Source organism: Pleurodeles waltl, chromosome 6 (genome assembly GCF_031143425.1).
Source record: "Pleurodeles waltl isolate 20211129_DDA chromosome 6, aPleWal1.hap1.20221129, whole genome shotgun sequence".
In the NCBI taxonomy this organism is placed as follows: domain Eukaryota; kingdom Metazoa; phylum Chordata; class Amphibia; order Caudata; family Salamandridae; genus Pleurodeles; species Pleurodeles waltl.
In genome coordinates this window covers 1,600,656,635-1,600,675,877 of record NC_090445.1, presented here as the reverse complement: position 1 = coordinate 1,600,675,877, position 19,243 = coordinate 1,600,656,635, and the positions used below count along the sequence as shown (strand labels likewise).

Sequence of the window (19,243 nt, the reverse complement as noted above, 5' to 3'; positions counted from 1 at the left end):
AGAAAGACCAGGCTTCTAATTTATGTTCAGCATGCGGGTTGGTTCCAGAGATAGAGGAGCATATCCTGTTCTTCTGCCCTGACTATTGCAATCCCCGCTGAAAGTGGATACACTTAGGGCCTCATTACGAACCTGATGGTCACAAGACCACCAGGTTTGTGGATGGCACTCGAACTACCGCCAATGTGGCAGTTCGAGCGCCATATTTCAGAGATTCCGGCGGTCTGGATGTGGTGGCGGTCTTAATCCAAGCAGCGCTGCCCTGGGGATTACGACCCCCTTCTCCACCAGCGGTTTCATAGCGGTACTACCGCTATGAAAATGCTGGCGGAGAACGGGTGCATGAGCCCCCCTGGCCAGCACCATTGCAATGTCACTGTCTGCTTTGCAGATAGTGAACATTGTGAGGGTGCTGGTGCACCCTGCGATCTACAGCATTGCCGCCGGCTCGACTTCGAGCTGGAGACAGTGCTATACTGTAGGCTGTTTCTTGCTTGGCCAGTGGGTGGAAAATCAGGTTTCTGCCTGCTGACCTAGCAGGAAACTCTTAATGGGTCCGGCAGGGAGGTAGCCAGTGTACCGGCAACCTCCCTTTCGGAAGTTCGGCGGATGGTGAAAACTGTCCGCCAGACTCCTAATCAGGTCGTTAGTGTGCTTGAATTTGGGGGTGCCTTGCTACCTAGTTGCCATGAGGATTCTAAAAAGCAACAATTTAACTTTTATTGTATTTTGCAGTTAGCCACTTCCTAACAAATGTTTGGTATAAGCGCATGAAGTTTCTATCTTGTTTAAATACATGAACAATGAAACTGTTCGTAAATATCATTATTTATGTACTGTCAAGGTTGGTTTATTGATGAAGCTGAATTTATTTGCACTTAGTACATTCTGCACTTTCTGATAATGTACTGACAGTCTGCTAAACTTATTACAACTAATGACTTTGCACTTTAGTAGCTTTGGAATGGTTTCTCTTCTTAGCCTTACCGATTAGCCATTTTTCCTGTACATTGCTTAATTTTATGATGAAGAATTACCTGCGAGCAGTTTCCTTTTGTGCAGTGGCATTAATCATCTACCTTTTAACTTAATTCTTATCCTCCATTTTAATATTTTATACTTGTTTATAGGTGGTAGTTGATATAGGCTATCTCTGTTTTGCCATTGAGAGGGATTGTACTAGGATCTTAGCAATATGAGTTTAGACTTGAAAGATTTGGCAGGTTTATTATGAGAACTTTATTTGTGTTTTTGGGGCCAGGGTTGCAAGTTATCCCCTCATCATGGCGCCAAATTTGAAGCTCTTGTTCTTTATTTGAAAACTTGGTGCTTATTTTAGGAACGGGTCTTAGCTCAACTGGTTGCAACAAGCCAACACAGAAGAACAATGATTTGTAAGTCGAAGGACCAGTTTTGAAATCATGGTGACCTGCAGGTATGGAGGCATCTGGAATCTCTACGCAAGGCTTCAGCAATTTGGATTTTTGTACACTATGCAGAGAAGCCAGTGAGAGATTCACTGTCTGGCAGTATTTCAATCTCCTAAGTAATATTTAATTATGTGCCAACGTCTGCCAACTTGTGTGTGTCAGGTGAGGATTACACAATGTCCCACTGCTCTGGAGAAGTCTGGGAACATCAGAGCAAATCATTTTTTATATATTTAGAAGAGACTTACTGACCAGGTGTTTGAGCCGGTGTCGAGGTCTTGGTGTTAATCCACCTTTTTGGATCCACAGTACTGCCTCAGTGAACCTCCCTATTCTCCTTTGATTGGTGGTTCAAACATAAAGTGAGCGTGCTTTGGCGCTGATGCGTCCAGTCCTCTTTCTACAGATCTGTGAACTGCCCTTGCTACAAATCAGAGATTGCGATGGTAGTCATACTCCCTCTCCCCCACCCCCAGGCTACCATGCACCCGCTATCTTTATCAGTCTTCTGGGTGATGGTTTGAAGGAGCTCTTTCTGCCTAATTCTGGGTTTAAACTTTCTCCCTTCAATTCTTAGCATGCCATATGAGGTGCCTTGTTCCGCCGGCGTTTTCCACATTGAAGGATCTTTCATTCCACAGGTTTTGCCACTTTGGCTCTCTTTAACTAAATTTCCAGATTTTCAACAATATTGTCAGTGAGTGCACGTGTGTCTTCTCTAGGAGGGACAGGAGGGTGGACTTGTGACTGATACACGTACTCACCTGCCCTGTACTGCCAGGGGTCCTCTTTCTTCTCTTGGTATTAGGGCTCTTCACATGACTGTTACATTTATGGACTATGTTGGAGGTGCCCTACCAGTCTTACACAGGTTTTCACCAAGTGCCTCTGACCTTGGACAGAGGGATATTCTCAGATTCCCATGATTATGCCCTTACAATGGGCATCTACCAAGGTGCCACGGAGTCCCTACACCATAGATTTTGTCACTGAAAGATACCTTGGGGTCTTGCACATGATATTTGCATTTTTTCTAATTCCCTTTTCAAAGGGGAACACAGTATTCTTTAGGGGAACAGTCTAAGTTTTGGGGTGCTCCTAGATCTCGCACCATCTCTGTGTAGGACTGGAAGAAAGTGCTTCCTTCATCTGGGACCAAATCTAAAGCTATTAATCCACAGAATGGGGCTAGACCTAATGTGTTGGCGTTACCTGAGAAGAGCCTTCCTGGGGCAGCTGTTAGAAGCGACAGGGCCCTAGCAGACCTGCAGATTGCTATGTCTCCTTCAGGACTTCCTTCAAAGTCCTGGGGGTAACACTTGTCTGGTTCTCTGTTCTATTGCTCTCTTCTGTTGCGCGGTTCTAAGCTTGTTGAAATCGGCACAGAAAACTGTGCCTGCTATTCAGTGGTGATGGCTGGGAGAATAATGGTTGAGGTTGATTCCATCACCGACGCAGCATCTCTGGTATAGTTGCAAATACATACACATAACGCAAACGGAAAGCTTATATTGTTATGAACAATTGATGCATTTACTAAAGATGGAAATCTGGGGTTTGAGACCACAATTATGCTCTCTCTATGGAAATGATAAAGTACTGATTTTGTGACATGACTGAAAATTGGAAATATTTGAGTTTAAGTGAAGGTTTTGAGACACATAAATGAGTTCCTAAACATAAAAAAAGCTCATTTTGGGGGATAAATCAATCCAATTAAAATTTTCTGCTTTCGATTTATCACAAATCCTCAAATGACATCCTCAAAGATATACTCAAATGTATTAAAAAGTGAGCAACTTCAGTTATAGATGTTATGTAGATAATATATGTGAAAACGTTTCTAAATGCAGTGGTTTTCTATTCCTACGTCTTCAGAATAATCCAAACGCCATAAAACAAATTTTGTTTGCTAAACTTTTGGCTAAAAGTTGTAGTGCAGGGCCTGTTTTCTTAATGTGTAATTACCTGGAAAATAATTCACGTCTTGGTAACGTCACTTGGTGCAGTCAAGCCGGATATGATGAATAGATGCTAAATACTATTTTCTTGACCAAAACTACAGCATCTGTATAATGTATTGAAATAATCGCTTTATAGTTTTATCACTATATATACCATTGCTTGAGTCCTAGGGATGTAAGATTAGTGTAATCTCTAAGGGGTGTTTCTGCTGTCTGACTCTGGGTGCTTTGGGCCTTTCATATCTCTCCAATTGACTGCTGTTTATGAATTTATAGAAAGCGGGGATGGAATAAGGTCAAATGCTTTATCCATTTTGAAAATGGTCTGCCAGAACCCATGCCCATGTTGTTTTACCTGTGTTTTAAATTTAGACATTGTTTCCTTGGAAAATTGATTCTTAAGGGGGGTACTAATTGCCTTCCTGCTAAAGCAAAAGGGAGAGAGGAACAGGTTAATATTCCCATTCTACCTTCCCAATAATAATCTGCCCTGCAAAGAGATGATGCTGAAGTGCTGGAAATCTGAACTCTGCAGTCTCAGAATTGTTCATACATCTCTTTAGGAGTGTTCAATAATCTAAAACACAATGAGGCTCTTTGTCTGCACTCCTAAGGGCAAATGTAACTGTACCTGTGACACTTTATCTCAAACAATAACTAGATCAATAGTTCACTGGCCATGAAACGAGTGACATAAGCAAACAAATCATTTTGGATACATATCAAATGCAAGACCACATAAAAGCAGTGTCTGCATAAGGTGACCACTTACAGAACCCTCCTTCCTCCCAGCTAGTGCTGCACTTTAGAAGTTCCAAAACATACAGACATCTCTGTGGCTCCAGGAAAGAGACACTCCTTAGTCCAACTCACCAGACAGATCTTTGTCGTCCTGGTCTCTGCTCCATCTCCCTTGGTGGGGAAGCTCATCTTCAGATCTGCAGGCCAGCTGCCCATTTTCTGTGCAGTGCCAGAATCTCCTGCCTTTTCCACTGCTCAGTCATAGATTTAGACCCAGGTTCAAGGAAAGTAACAATAAGGGTTGTGCTTCTGATAAGTCCTTCTCCTAGCTGGTACACTACAGATTCCTACCAATGTCATAATGAATGCCAGGTACCTGCCTCAGTGGGCCAACACCTCTGGCAAAATGCTGCCACCTACAGATCTGTCCTTCACTAAGTGACCACCAAATAAGGACAGGAAGCATCTCCTGTGCTTCTAGTCTGCCTATGTCCCGGTGCTGCTTCAGGAGAAGAGATAACTTGACCAGACGTGCAGACCAGTGATGGAGCAGCTCTCCAAACAGCCGGCCATTGGTTTAAAGTGGATTATTTTTACTTCATACTCTGCATAGTTAAAAGCTAACATTTGAAATGTAATGAATGTAAACTCGAGTCATTGAGTTGAATGATGGCGTTCTAAAGTATTTTGAGGGGCAGAAGCGACATCTCCAAAGTGTGCGGCTTCTCACTGCTTCTGCTATCACTGTGTGGCACTGTGTAACCTCACGCATCCAGCATCAGTTCCTGAAGCCCCCAGCATAATGGATAACTAAGTGGGAACCAAGATGAGCTGTAGACCCCTTGGGATTGGAATGTGTTTACTCCTGCGCTGGGCATCAATTCTGATGCAACTAGGGTGCAGGGTGCACGTTGTCAAAGTATGGGAGGGCCATGGGGCTTCTGTGAGGCAGGTACTGCAGCGATGGAGTATATGGAAGAACAGGTTGCTTCTTTAGACTGCAGTGAACACCTAGAGGTCGGTGGTGCTCGACTTTTCAGTGATGATGAATGGAGTCTACAGAAAGGGTGGTTTGAAAGTTTTCCAGAAACTTGTGTATGGCCAGGAACTGTGCATTGTTTAAAGGTGCTCACAATAGAGGATGTTGGGAGCAACAGAATAATAGTGGAACTCTTTTCTTGTCCACAGCAGCTGCTACTGCAACATGTCTAGGATGACATCCGTGCCTGATGTACACATTGATATAGTATCATCCCTTTGCTGGTGTGTGACACTTAAACATGTATTAAATAGATGCACTGGCTGGCTTCTCCAAGTCCATACCCAACATTCTACCTTCTGACTTTCTTATTTAAACATATGAAGCATGAATAGGAAATGTCGGTGATGTCATCAATAACGTTGAGATCTAAAGTGTGGTATCCTCTGAAGTACCTTGCTGGGGAGAGGTAAACATCAATGTCCCTCAAATGTGACGTGCAAAGATGTATTCCTCAGCAGTGGTTCAGCCAAGACCAAGTAATGCCATGAACCGTAAAACATGTTCTACCAATTCCCGGGTGCAGCTGTCGTATTAACATGCACCGCCAGAACACAATCCCCCATCTTGTAAATATTTCCACAGCCGGATAAGTTTAATGTGCAAGGGGTGTTTTTACTTATGCTAATTCCAGTGCACCACAGATGTGTACTGCATTTAAGAAGAGCAAACCTATTTTCCAATTGTAAGAGAAGTTGGCGTAATATTCACTATCCACTCATTTGTTTGGTACTAATGCGCATTGCTTTAAGTCATGTATCACTTAACAGTTCCCTCTTGCATACACGACTGCCAAACTTTTTGAGGCTTGCCTTCACAACATTTTCCATCAAGGTAGTTAAGCACCACAAAACGTGTTGGCGCAGATTTCCCCTCGAACACCTACCTTGAGCACTCTCCCAAGTCACATGACATGCACTGTTTTATGCTATGTGAGCGTACCAAAGAAGGATGTGTTTAGAGAAGTTGGTCGGCCATCTTAAATGTCCTTCCCTCTAAGCCTAGTGTTTTTTAAATTTGTTTGTCACTCACACCGCTGACGGCTAACCTCTTGAGAAACCATCCAGGACAGTTAAAGGAGCCTCAATGTTTAGACAGAATGCATTGGCATACAAGTGGGCGTGACCACTTGCTTCTAACCTGCATGCTCTCTGGTCTAGTGCAATAGAAGAAGCATTCATGGAAGATGGATAGCTAAACTGATTTGGCCACGCTTGTCACTCAGTCACAGGAGGACATTTTGATGGCCTAGAAATTTCCAGCTCTCAAAGGCCATACACTCCATGCAGGCTGGTTGGTGCATTCCATGGTGGATGATTTGAGGGTTCCTGGGGACCCCTAGAACTGAGAGCTGCACTGAACCAACAGTACACCATTTTATTAAAGACTCATGCACGATCTCTTGTTGTGGCCAAATAATGCTTCTTAGTACTGCACTAGGCGCCCAGCTATCTGTAGAAGTTGTGGCCATTACATTGGCAATATTGTGCTGTAAAATCAATTGTAGGGATCCATGGGAAAAAATGGAGGAGGGCGCTACTAAGCATCCATAGAGTATCCCATTCACTCTGTGCAACATGAATGCTTAGTTGTTAAAGAAGGCGAATAGATGCAAGGGCTGGTGGGTGGCAGGGATTAGAATGTAGACCCCCCTCCCCACCCCCGGTGTGCCATCAGTGGAACAGTGGACCTGTATCCGCTTTGTTCACAAGTACCAATACTGCTCACCCTGAATTCCACGCTCGCTTGCCCTTTGCTCTGCGGTGGGCTGGCTCAGTCATTATGTGGTTGGTCTCTGGTAACGTGGAGTACAACTTGTGTTGTCCTTGTGGGAGGTGAAGGTTGCACAGTGTATTAAAAGCCTCGTTGAATGTACTGAATGCTGGCACCATTCCCAAGGCTGACAGCGGCGGTAGCCCTGTAAGATCCAAATAGAGAGACTGGGCATGAGGTGGGGGCAAGCTGAAGTGGAAGCCACACGAAAGGTATTTGCTGCGGGCATCACATTGCAGTGGCATTGCCGCTGCCTGTGCTCCAGGAGGCACCAGTACAAATGGGGTCTCGGTAAGAATGCAATGGCATCCTGAATTTTCGAAGAGTAATTTAGGAGCACTTTAGGATTGCTTTGCTTTCGGAGCAAAGAATATAATTATTTTCTTTTTTTTTGCATTTTGCTTTATTTTTTTTTATTTATTTTTTACCCAGTGCTTAATTTGTGCTTGTTGTTTCCGGTGCGGACCACCGGCACTTATTTTTGAGGGCCGGCACCTATTTTTCTGCCTCAAGCATTTGCTGCAAGCAAAAGACACAATTAGGAAATACAGAGTCAGAGAAGAACGAAAAAGCGTCACAAAAGGAGAAAGCTGCAAGAGTGACCTGAAGGGGCAGGGAGTGGCTGTAAAATGGAATAGAGAGACCCGAGATGGCGTCTGGATTACGATGCCTCAGTATTCTGTGCTCGCCCATTTAATTGTAGCAGCCCCGTGTTTCAGAGGAGACCTTTGGGCACTGGCACGTTTTTATTTACAAATTAAGCACTGTACGTAAGGAATGTCCCAGGTAAATAGTAGGGGCTATGCAGCACGTACATGGGTTTCCTGAGGTACACATTCGCTCTTTATTACAAACATAGCCCATCGTCAGAGTGTGGTGTTAGGGGTTTCTTTCCGGAAATACCGGGGAGGAAATATTTTCATTCTATAGGATACTTAGTGGTACAGCTTTCCCCAGTTCTATAAAGCAAATAAACAACCATATTGTACTGGATCTTAAGCACATTTAACCCTCATCCCTCAGTACTAGGTGCAACGAGACCCCAAATGGCATTCTACAGTCCCATTCCTTAGAAGGCAATCTGGCAGGCACAAGGAATTTGATGTTAAGACTGCTGGGGCAGAACATTTGAAGTAGTAAAAGCGGGTGATTCAAAAATACTGATGGACAGTATGAATAAAGAGGGGATTTGCACTGACAATAGGTCAGCAGGATATTTTTTCACTCCGGGCCCGACGGTACACCTCTAAGCATGCCATGGTCAGATCCAATTTTCTGGGGCATCCTTGTGTAACCTTTTTATCAGACTAGTTTTGACTCTGCCATTCTGCCTACGTACTGAAAGGATTCCTTATTGCATTCACTGTTCAAGGTGGACAGTCTTTCTACTCCTCTGAGTCATGGAACAATTGCACTTTTCGAAATGGATAGAAACATTTTTTTGGACAAAATGTTGTTGCCTCTGCTCATAGACTGAGCCATCACGAGAGACCTCCTTCCAAGTTATCAGACAGGATTTAGGCAAGGTTGTGAAATGATGGAAACACTTCTGGTTTTACTGTTAAGTTGCATGAATCTGCAACTGTGCAAAGTATGAGCCTTCATGCTTGCTTAGTAGATTTCACCTCTTTGTTTGATGGTGTTCCACAGTAGCTGCTGGCTCCAGGTGAGGGAATTACTAACTCTCTTGTGGGGAATCGAGCTACTGTAGTCTTCCATGTAGGCCAAGTTAAGGTGGGAAGAGTGTCGGACCCGATTAAGAAGGCTTTTCTCAATAAAGGCCTGAAGAAGAAATGTGTACTGACACCCAGGTTCCATTGCCTCTACATGACAGGCTTATGGCTGACTTTGAGGAAGGTTCCAACTTTTCCACCACACTAAGCAATCCCCATGTGCAGCTTCTGCTTTGTGAGGATGTTGGGATAATTGTGGATCACTGGGAAGTACACAGGAAATGTGCAGTAAAACAGACAGATGGTTCACTATGACCACTGATGTGGGGAAGGGTCAATCATCTGCAAAGGTTGTGTTCGCACAGAATACAGCAAGTTCCTGTCTCACATACAACTACACACACTAACACGTCCTTACTGGCCATTATCCAGGTCCCAGTTGTCAAGTACATAACATAACCATGAAGGGCAGGGGCATTAGTTTCCTGGCTTTTACCACTATGACAGTTTCTTCCCATTGGTGCCTCTTTAGGCAGTGATGGGCCTTGAGACCCTCACGGGTGAGTAGTTGCTCTCTACAAAAACTGATTGATAAGTCAACTCTCCTCTTCCCCCGATCATCACCTTGCACGGGATGTGATTTTTATGCAGCAGCTGCAGACAGAGCGCTTTTTGCCCTGGTTTGTGTGGACTCTTCATCTCCTCTTTGACATTCATGAGTGGTCCGGAGTGTTCAAGGAGCAGGAAAAGAGACTGACTGATGGTTTTGTGCTTCCTTGGTGGGTCAGCAGCTGCATGAGGTCTCAAAGCTGCTTGATAGCACAATGGCACGTATAGCCTGTCATGCGGTTGCTGGAAGCGCACCAGCAATAATTGATGGTCACGCTGATGACCAATACCAGTAGAGTAGATAAACTGTCACAAGGCTCCCAGCAGCCCAATGTTTTTGTGGTTAGATATTTAAAATGCTGATGGTGGGTCACATGAGTGCCAGAAATCTCAAGGGTAGTTACTGATTAAATGGCTTCTCTGTAGCAGAGATTTTGTGTAAAGTGATCCAGAAGCAAAGAAATTCGAGTGACTAATTGATTCAATTTTTCAGTATTGCCAGATATCTCGTGTCTGCACAATTAAAAGTGCTTAGGCAGATTCATTCCATATGCTAGCAGATTTCGAGTCAGCCGAAACAGAAATTCAGGAGTTTCACCCATCCACATCAAAGAGCTAGAAAAAGCTACAAAAATGTATAGGTTAAAGTTTTTATGACACCCTATGTTTGAAGTGTTACAAATGTCCTAGGTGTCGCTATAGATAGATTTGTGCTGGTCTGGTCACAATAAATTGCAACAAGACTGATATAACATGTATAACAAGCAGAGTAGTAAATATCAAGCAATTTAAGAAACCCAACGTGGTTAAAGCTGGAAACTTACAAGTCAGTGAAGCCACGTGAAAAGTCTGTGCACCAGAAAAGATAGATCAAGCAATTCTTATACTTTGTTACCAAAAAGTAGAAACAAATGTTGATGTCCGGGGAAATGCAGGCAGAACCGTGTTCCTGCTGTAAAATAATAATCTACGGGGCCTTGAATAATAGTGTCTGTGAAGATCCCATAATGACTATTCAGAGCTCTTACCCCCCCACTTCTCTTTCTGTCCCTGAAGCGAGTTCTCCCTACCTATCATGGTGGTTTCCTTCGGCACCTTCTATGTTGTTGGATTGCGGTGGTCCTCTCAGCTACCTTTCTTGTCATCTCCTGTCAATCCTTTCTCCCTCTTTCCATGTTCACCCCCTTTTGGCTTTCTTTCTCTATTTCTGCTGCCTTCCCTCTTATCAATGTCTAAGCTTCTCACTTTGTTTCCATCCCATCCAATGTCAGGCTTTAACTCGCTCTTTTCAGGTTGCGTGCTAACCAGACCTCTCTTTGACCTTGGCCCACAGTATGGAATTGTGCTGGACGCGGGGTCTTCACATACCTCCCTCTTCATATACAAGTGGCCGGCAGACAAGGAGAATGACACTGGAATCGTCAGCGAGCATCAGAAATGTGAGGTACATGGTAAGTCAACCCGTTGTATTGTAATGGGGACTTTAGGGTTGTCACAAGTTTTAAAATGGCTATTCACGTGCTGTAGCACTGCGACCCAACGCATGTTGTAGTGTGTACATAGGTTGTGGCAGGAACCAGAAAATCCTTCTCAGTACAAGGAAAAAAAATCCAACACCCACAACCGAGGCCAGATGACAACCCTCCAGCAACCAGAAGATGAGACCGAAATGACTACGAGAACTTAATTCTCAATTACAACGCAAATACAATGGAAATAACGAATTGCTCAAACATATCCATAAGTAAATAACAAAATGGCATCCTTCATGACTAGTACGGTTTAGTTCCAATAAATAAAATCCATAATCGTGACATTTCTATCTCGGTAATATTTGAGCTACAAAATATGCACAAATGTGTTCGTCCTAATTTAGTTACAATGTGAAATCAAGCACAGTTCTGTACTACAGACCTGGAGTGTTCATACTCGTACGACTAAAAGGCACCTTGTGTCACTCTATGCAACGAATTGTGTTCCAAAATAACAAGTGAAAAACTGCACAAATGGCAGTGCAATGAATTATCTATATGAATGACAACATACAGCATAACGTAGGTTATCCATGTGCATGACAATGTTACTAATACTGTAAAGGAAACGATTAACTCAAGTCTGGAATTAATTTCACGTATGGAACCTTCGCACCAATCTGCACGAGAAGAATCTCCCAGACTGCTTTGCAACCCTTTTACATGCCTGTTAACTACCACTGGGCTTCCACGGTGTAAGGTGCTTCAGTGTCTCATCAGGGTTAGTATGCACTTCATAAATAAACAAAAATGACATAACAATATACTACTTTAGAAAACCCATATCTTACTAATTATACCCCATTGTACATCGTTGCCTCTAAATATTATGTTTTTACGCTTCTGCTCCATAAAATCAGACGTCCAGCTGAAAATCTGAAGGTTTTTTTCAGTGGGCTGAATTATTTCTAGGCAGAGTGACTTCAATTTTAAGTAATATAACGCCCTTGAGATTGCTTCAACTGTGGCTAAATACTTTAAATTTAGGAAGGGACTAAAAAAAGGAAATCTCTTGCTGGAGGCTCCCCTGAGTAGAGGATACAAAAACCTCTTAGGGTGTAGAATGAGTGACAGTGTGGTTTGGTAAGGCGTAGGTGTTGAGACAAACACTGAGGTTAACAGGGCCATGTTATCTGGTTCACAGTCCTCTTGCGTACACATCGCTATATATCAGTCGTGGCTGGCAGTGGGGCAAAGTGGCAGGGCAGGAGAGGGTGAACTAAACTAATAAATAATTTAAAAAAAAAAAAAAAACTTACCTCGTTCCTGCGGCACCACCATTCTTGAGGTTTCTGCTGGACTGCAGGCTCCCAGGCACAGGCTCCCAGGATTGGCCTGAGTGCCCTGGCTTTGCGCTCCCAGACACACTGGGAGTCTGGGCCTGCTGTCTCCAATCCGGCAACACAGTGCCAGGTAGGAAAATCTCAGTGCGCAGGTGTGTTTGGCTGTCCTGAGATGGCTGGCCAAACACACTGCACACTGACAAGAGTGTACACCACTCCCCATCCGTCCCTGTCATCCTCCATGGCCCGCCCCTTTAAAAAATAAAACGATAATAATCATTGTGTATTATCATTTTACTTTTAAAGGTTTTGCAGTGCTGCTGCTGGCAGGGGTGAGAGGGGGGAATGCTCCTCCGCCATAGCGAAAGAGCTGCTGCTATGTACGCAGTTAAGAAACTCATGGGCGATTGGGGAATTGTGCAGTTTTGAACAATGGGAAATTGTAAATTCAAGAGCTCAGGAAAAGCCTTGAATACATAATGCTAATGACCCACTCTCTGATCAAAAGTCATGTGGAAATGTGTCTGTTTGGACAACTGAGTGACAAGTCAGTGGAGTAGAGCGTTTCTTTGTCTTGGCAGATGTCCGAGACCTACATAATGATGGTGGAAAGTGAATGTTTGTAGGCTGTAGTTTGTAGGACTTACAATAGTCCAGTAAAGACAATTCTGAGAAAGTAAAAGTGAGCAAACATTTGAAAGCAAATTTAAAATAAGCATTGACAAAGGAATTGGGTGGGATTTTAATGTGCCAATGTAAGCAAACACAGGCATTCACAAATGCTGTTTTTGTGTTACATACGCAAATGTAATTTATCATTATAAATACTGTCCTCTTGGCTTTGTCATTATTGGAGGCAAAAGTAGTGAAAAACAATTAGTTTCTGTAATGAATGCATATAGGAGATAAGGAAGTGAATGAGACGGAGCCTCCTGATTGAGTGTCCTTTTCAGTTGTAAAATAGTCCCTCATGCATTCCAATGGAACCACTTCCTGGGACGTGGGAATGATACACCAAATAGCAAATAGCAGGGTAATGAGTATTACCCATATGGAGCCAACACCCACTCTGTCTGTACTTCGGTGTGGTACTGAGTTACTTGATGACACGTTGCACAAAGCAAGGCCACGTACAGACACCAGTAGAAATCAAGTGTGTTCTAGAAATCTCAATGAAACAAAAGCAAGTACAACTTTTTATTTTTAATTAAAAGCTTTAACAAAAACACCATGCCACTAATATAAACTGATTTTACTTGTTTCTAGACTCCACCATATAGGTTACAGAAGTTAAACATTGTTCCCTCTTAGATCACTTTTCCACAGAAGTCGTAAATTACTTTTTATATCTCCCCTACAGACTGCTTTAATTGTCTGTGGTCAAAGACCTATTGTGATTAATAGATTATATCTGTTGTCAAACTCCACTATACGGTTTACAGAAGGTAAACATTGTTCTATCTCTGCTCAGTTTTTCACATGGGTCATAGCTGATGTTTTCATCCAGAAAGCATTTATGGCTTCCATTCTTGTACTTCAGCTCTAGACGGTTGACTTGGCTCATTCTCTGCCGAAGGGTGGTTAGAGCTGGCGATCCTCTCCATCACTGGGAGTTTAGGATCTGGTGCTTTTTTAAAATATGGCAGTGGTAATTAAAAACCACACTAGAAAGCTGAAAAATAAACTGATGTCACTTGTTAACCAAGGTCTAAAAAAGCATTAACAAATGTAAAACACCGAAGAGAAACAAACAATAAAATATTAATTAAATGAAAAGCATATTCATGTCTCATGAAGATTTAAAAACCTGAAAGCATATCCAGGAAAGACCTTGGTCAGTTAAAATTGTGGCTGTTGGCTGACATGCAGAAAGGAGTATAGAGTCACACAAAGAATTTATATACTAAAAACCGTGCAGAAAGTTTAAATGTTGGTGCACAGGTAATAAGAAAAGATGTGGTAGAGAATTCCGCATGCAGGGGCCGATTGAAAGGCTTATTGGGATTTTGAACATTTAAAAAAATCTTATCAGTGTGAAGTGGATCTTTAATGCCAGGAGGAAAATGAGCCTTCTCTGATGCGTCTGTAAGTTCCCGAGGATGTAAATTACTGGAACTTTAAAGCTGGAAATATAACAGCTACATTTTAAAAAAATCATCTGGGATTCTAGGGGGAGCCTGTGACATAAGCAGAATTGGGAAATATGCAATAGCTTACAAGTAACTGGTCCACAGTAGCCTCCTGTGCTGAAGCGTTGCCGCTGGCTGCTGATGAGGCTGGCCACGTTGTCGCCTATGTTCTCACTCTACAGTACGGTGTGAGGGGCCACCCTCTCCTTCAGTGAAAGGCTAAGGCTAACATTCTTCTCTTCTCTTACTAGAAATCTTTTTATTGAGGATTTTACAAATCAAGATGGCACGGAACACAACATATTGGTAGCAAATAAAGGCATTTAGCACGCTGCCATTCAGTGCAGTGTCACAGTAAGCTGGACTATCTCAGACTACTCATGTGACAGCCAACAGGACGCCTGCAGACAAGGCCCAATTAGGTGGGGGGGCAACAGATATGAAATCTGCACACATGTTTGCAAACAATATACTAGTGAACTTTTGAGCGTTAACGGTTGAAAAAATACCTCTGAGGGCTGGGAACTCGCCAGAGAGAAACAAGGCCTTGTAAGGGGGAGAAAAGATCAGGGGGAGGGGAGTGGGAATGGGGCAGGGATGTGAAGCTAGAGCAGGCCATTGCCCCAGAGTAGTTTACCCTATAACAAGGGAATTCCCTAATTAAATATTTGGAACGGTCTCAGCCTGGGCGGTGTAAAGCAGGATTACTCCAGACGAGTGAAATAATCTATCAAGGGCCACCAAATGTGGGTGAACTTGGTGTCTGGTGTCAGTGGGTGCCATCTTATGGGAAAAAGCTCCGTGGCCATGACATGCCAGAGGCATGTAAACCATTGGGTGATGAGGGGAGCAGAGGGTTTCTTCCAGTGAAGGGCAATGAGTTGCTTGGGAGCACCGAGCATATGACTTATAAGGTGCCACACTGTGTGTGTCATCGCTTCTAATTCTATGGAGCGGATGCTTAAAGCTGCCATTATATGGCAAAGTACCTCCTTCCAGTATGTGGTGATGAGAGAACATGACCACCACATGTGATGAAAATCTCCAGGTGCTGCACTACCTCACCAGAATAGAGCAGAGGCGGTGAGGTAGATAGAGTGAAGGTGGGTCACGTATAGTACCATCAGTCATCAGTTTATATGCCATCCCTCCCATTGGGGTATGCTTCTGTAAATCTTGGGGCTATCTCACCACAGTGTTTCCCTTTGTTTCCGGGAGATTCCATAATTGGTGTCAGCCTGCAATTGCAATGGGTATGTGTAGCTGTACTTGCGCTGAGTGGTGGAGTATCTGATAGGTGCGTAGTATCAGGCCTCTTGTGCCATCAAATGCCATGACTAGTGTCTTAAAGGAGGTGTATTGTTGTGTTGCTCCCTGAACATTGTAGGGGTGGGGTGCCCATTGAAGCAGCTGGTAATATTGCTGACTCTGGGATTCGAAAGTCTGTTTTGCGTTGCTCAAATGTCTTAATGGTCTTGCCCTCGAATAAGTCATGGAGGGTGCAGCAGTCTCCCCCCTCTCAGCTGTGAAATGAATGGGCCTTTAAGGCCGGTGTAAAATCGGTGTTGCGAGCGAGTCGGGTATTAGGGGTGGGAAATGTAGTGAAACCCTGTTTAAGTGCAATCCTGTCCCAAATCTCAAGGGAATTCCTGGTAGGAGTCACTATGTAGATGTTTCATGACCTTGCACGCTTAGGGAGCCAGGAAAGGACCCAGAGGGACCAACAGGCTACCGCTCGGTTCACGTGGAGCCAATGCTTTTTGCTCTCCCAGACAACCCATTCCGAGATGTACGAAGGTGGGCTGCCCAATAGTATTTGAGGAGATTGGGGCAAGCCAGTCACTCCAGTCCCTGGGAACCATCAGCTCAGCATTATAGAACCTGGGACTGTCCGCCAAAAGGAATGCCTGCAATGGCCTCAGCCTGTCAGATAATTGCTCCAGAGCCCCTACCAATTCCTATCTTTACCACATTTTTAACAAGGCCAACTCCGCCATCATACCTGAGCTCTGCCACACCCTCAACTGCTCCATGGAGATGGTTACTTTCCCCCCGAGGACTGGAAGCACCCCGAGATACGTCCACTCCTGAAGAAACCCATGGCCAACTCCCTGGACCTCAAAAACTACTGCCCCATCTCTGTGCTGCCTTTCTCAGCCAAGGTCATTGAAAAGGCTTTCAACACTCGGTTTGCAGAAAACAAATCAAGGATAACAACATCCTGAACATCTCCCAATCAAGTTTCAGGAGCAACTACAGCACGGAGACTGCCCTCCTCGCCGCCATACCTCCTCGACCGAGGTCAAACAGCAGCCCTCATCCTACTGGACTTATCGACCACTTTTGACATGATCTCTCATCATATCCTCTGAACCAGACTCCAAGCAGCTGGCATGCACGGAAAGGCTCTACAGTGGATACACTCCTTCCTCACCGGCAGAACACAGAGAGTAAGACTCCTACCATATCTGTTAGATGCTATGGAAATCAGCTGTGGAGTTCCACAGGGCTCCTCCGTTAGCCCCACGCTCTTCAACATTTACATGGTCCCGCTCACATTCATACTCAGGAGCCACTAACCGAACATCATCTCCTATGCCAACGACACCCAGCTGATCATCTCACTGACCGAAAACCCTACAACTGCCAAGAAGAATTTCCACAAAGGGATGGAAGCCGTTGCTGCCTGGATGAAGAAGAGCTGCCTCAAGCTCAAATCGGACAAGACCGAGATCCTCATCCTGGAACCATCCACATCAGCCTGGGACAACTCCTGGTGCCTGCTACCCTCGCACCCCCCCACACCACAACAAACCATGCACGCAGCCTCAGCTTCATCCTGGATTCATCATTCACCATGATCTGCAAAGTCAACTATGTTGCATCCTCCTGCTTTCACGCACTCCAACATGTCCATAAGATCTTCAAATGGATTTCAAACGACTGCCACAAAACCGTAACCCGTGCCCTGGTCACCAGCAGACTCGACTGTGGCAATGCCCTCTATGCTGGCACCACCCAGAAGAACCTGAAGACACTGCAGCACATCCAAAATGCCTCCACCAGACTCATCCTGGACATCCATTGCCGCAAAGACATCACCAGGCACTTTAGAGACCTCCACTAGCTTCTTGTCGAGAAGAGGATCAACTTCAAACTCCTTGTCCATGTTTAGAAGGCTCTCCAAGACCTAGGACCCATGTATCTCAACCACCATATCACCTTCCACTCCCCCGCCAGACCTCTCCGCTCCACTCAACAGGCACTAACCAACATACCCCGCATACAGAAGACCTGGGCTGGAGGAAGATCCTTCGCCTACCTCACGGTAAAAAGCTGGAATACCTTGCCTCGTCACCTCAGGCACTCACCATCATTACCTCAATTCAGGAAGGACCTCAAGATCTGGCAGTTCGACTGAAGCACAGAGGACCAACCATCCACAGTGCATTGAGACCCTTGTGGGTGAGTTGTTGCGCTCCATAAATCTGTGATTGAAGGGCTCCACCGCAAGGCAAACAGCAGGGTGAGAGTGGGCAGCCCTGCATAGTACCCCTCGCCAGGCAGATTGGCTTTGTAGGTTGGCTGTTAATATGAATTGGGGTTTTAGGAGAGATGTAGGAGCTCATATTCCTAGATATCATGTTCGGCACAGGCAACACTTCTAAAGAGCAGCCCTTAAAAATGGCCCTATCAAAGCCTTCTCCACGTCAAGTGAAAGAAGGCAGGAGGGGATGTTATGCCAGTGGGGTTTCTCAACCAGGAGTGCAATACGACAGATATTATCCACCCCCCTGTTGAGGAGGATAAAGCCTACCTGGTCTGACTCAATAAGGCCAGGGAAGTATGACGACAACTGATTCGTCGAGACCTTAGTATAGATCTTAGCATCTATGTTCAGGAGAGTGATTGGGCAGTAGGAAGCACAGATGGAAAGATCTTTGCCAGGTTTGGGGATGTAAACAATCTCCGTCACTGTTGGGTGAAGCCCTTGTCTGCTGTAAATGCTTTGAAAGTGTCAGCATGTGGTCCCTGAGGGAGGGGAAGAACGTTAGATAAAAAGCAACTAGGAGCCCATCTGGAACGAGTGTCTTGCCAATAGGCCGCTCTCTCTGGGCTCAGTGCAGTTCAGCCAGGGTAATAGGGGCTTCCAAGAGTTCGGTATGTTAAAGGTCACGGGGATCCCAGGTGCTCAGGTAAGAGTCTATGAGATCTTGCAGGGCATCTTCCTCCTTATAGAGGACTTGGTAGAAGCTGTGGATTGCCTGCTTCTTCACGTACTCGGTCGTGGCCCAGATCATGCCCCCCCAATCTTGGATAAGTGAGCACACACGTGCTGTTGTCGTAGCTCGCTTGGCAAGGCAAGACCCCACCTTGCCCCCGTCTCAGAATACTGTTGTTTCATGGAAAGTAGGGAAAGTTTAGCCTTATTAGTCTGATGAGCCCTTAGCTGACCCCATAGCAAAGCTAGTTGTTTCTTGGTGCATCTGGAGGGGATGGATTGGTCGAGGCACTCAAGAGCCTTGATGTCAGTAGCTAAACGGGATTCTCTCGCATGTGCAATGGCTTTACAGGATGTAACTCTCCTGATGGCTTTGAAACTGTCCAAAAGTGTATGTCCTGAGTTCCCTGGGTGGTCATTTAGGTCAAAAAAATCTGTGATCCCTTTCTTTGCAACATCAATGGGATCTGTAAGCAGATGTGGGGGGATAGCCAGCTCAGGTGATCTTGATTCGGGCCTCCTCCCTTATCCATACACGTTCTAAATGGGCATGATCTGAAACGGATATGTCCGAGATAGTGGTGGTGTCCAAATCTTGTAGCAGTGAGAGAGTGAGTAAGTAAGAGGGAATCTATACAGGAGTATGAGGTATGGACAAGGTAGTAAAAGGAGTAGTCTTTTGTGTCAGGGTGCCTGTAGCCCCATGCATTCATTAACCCTAAGTCAGCAAATTCTTTTTTAAGGGTAGCGGACATCGCCCCAGTGCCCTGAAAGGAGGCATCTCTTCAGTCAAGGTTCCAAACCAGGCTAAGGATGCCCCCCACCCCCCATTGTTTGCAATTTGCTTC

General features: G+C 44.7%; 1 protein-coding gene across 2 annotated transcripts in view; it reads left to right on the top strand.

Moving 5' to 3' along the window:
• The window catches only part of ENTPD2 (ectonucleoside triphosphate diphosphohydrolase 2), a 184,774-nt gene that overhangs the window by 106,557 nt on the left and 58,974 nt on the right, over positions 1–19,243 (top strand). For both annotated transcript variants that reach the window (XM_069241456.1, XM_069241455.1), the window contains exon 2: positions 10,563–10,680. In XM_069241456.1, the coding sequence (XP_069097557.1) occupies positions 10,563–10,680 (118 nt within the window). The remainder of the gene's footprint in view (positions 1–10,562; positions 10,681–19,243) is intronic.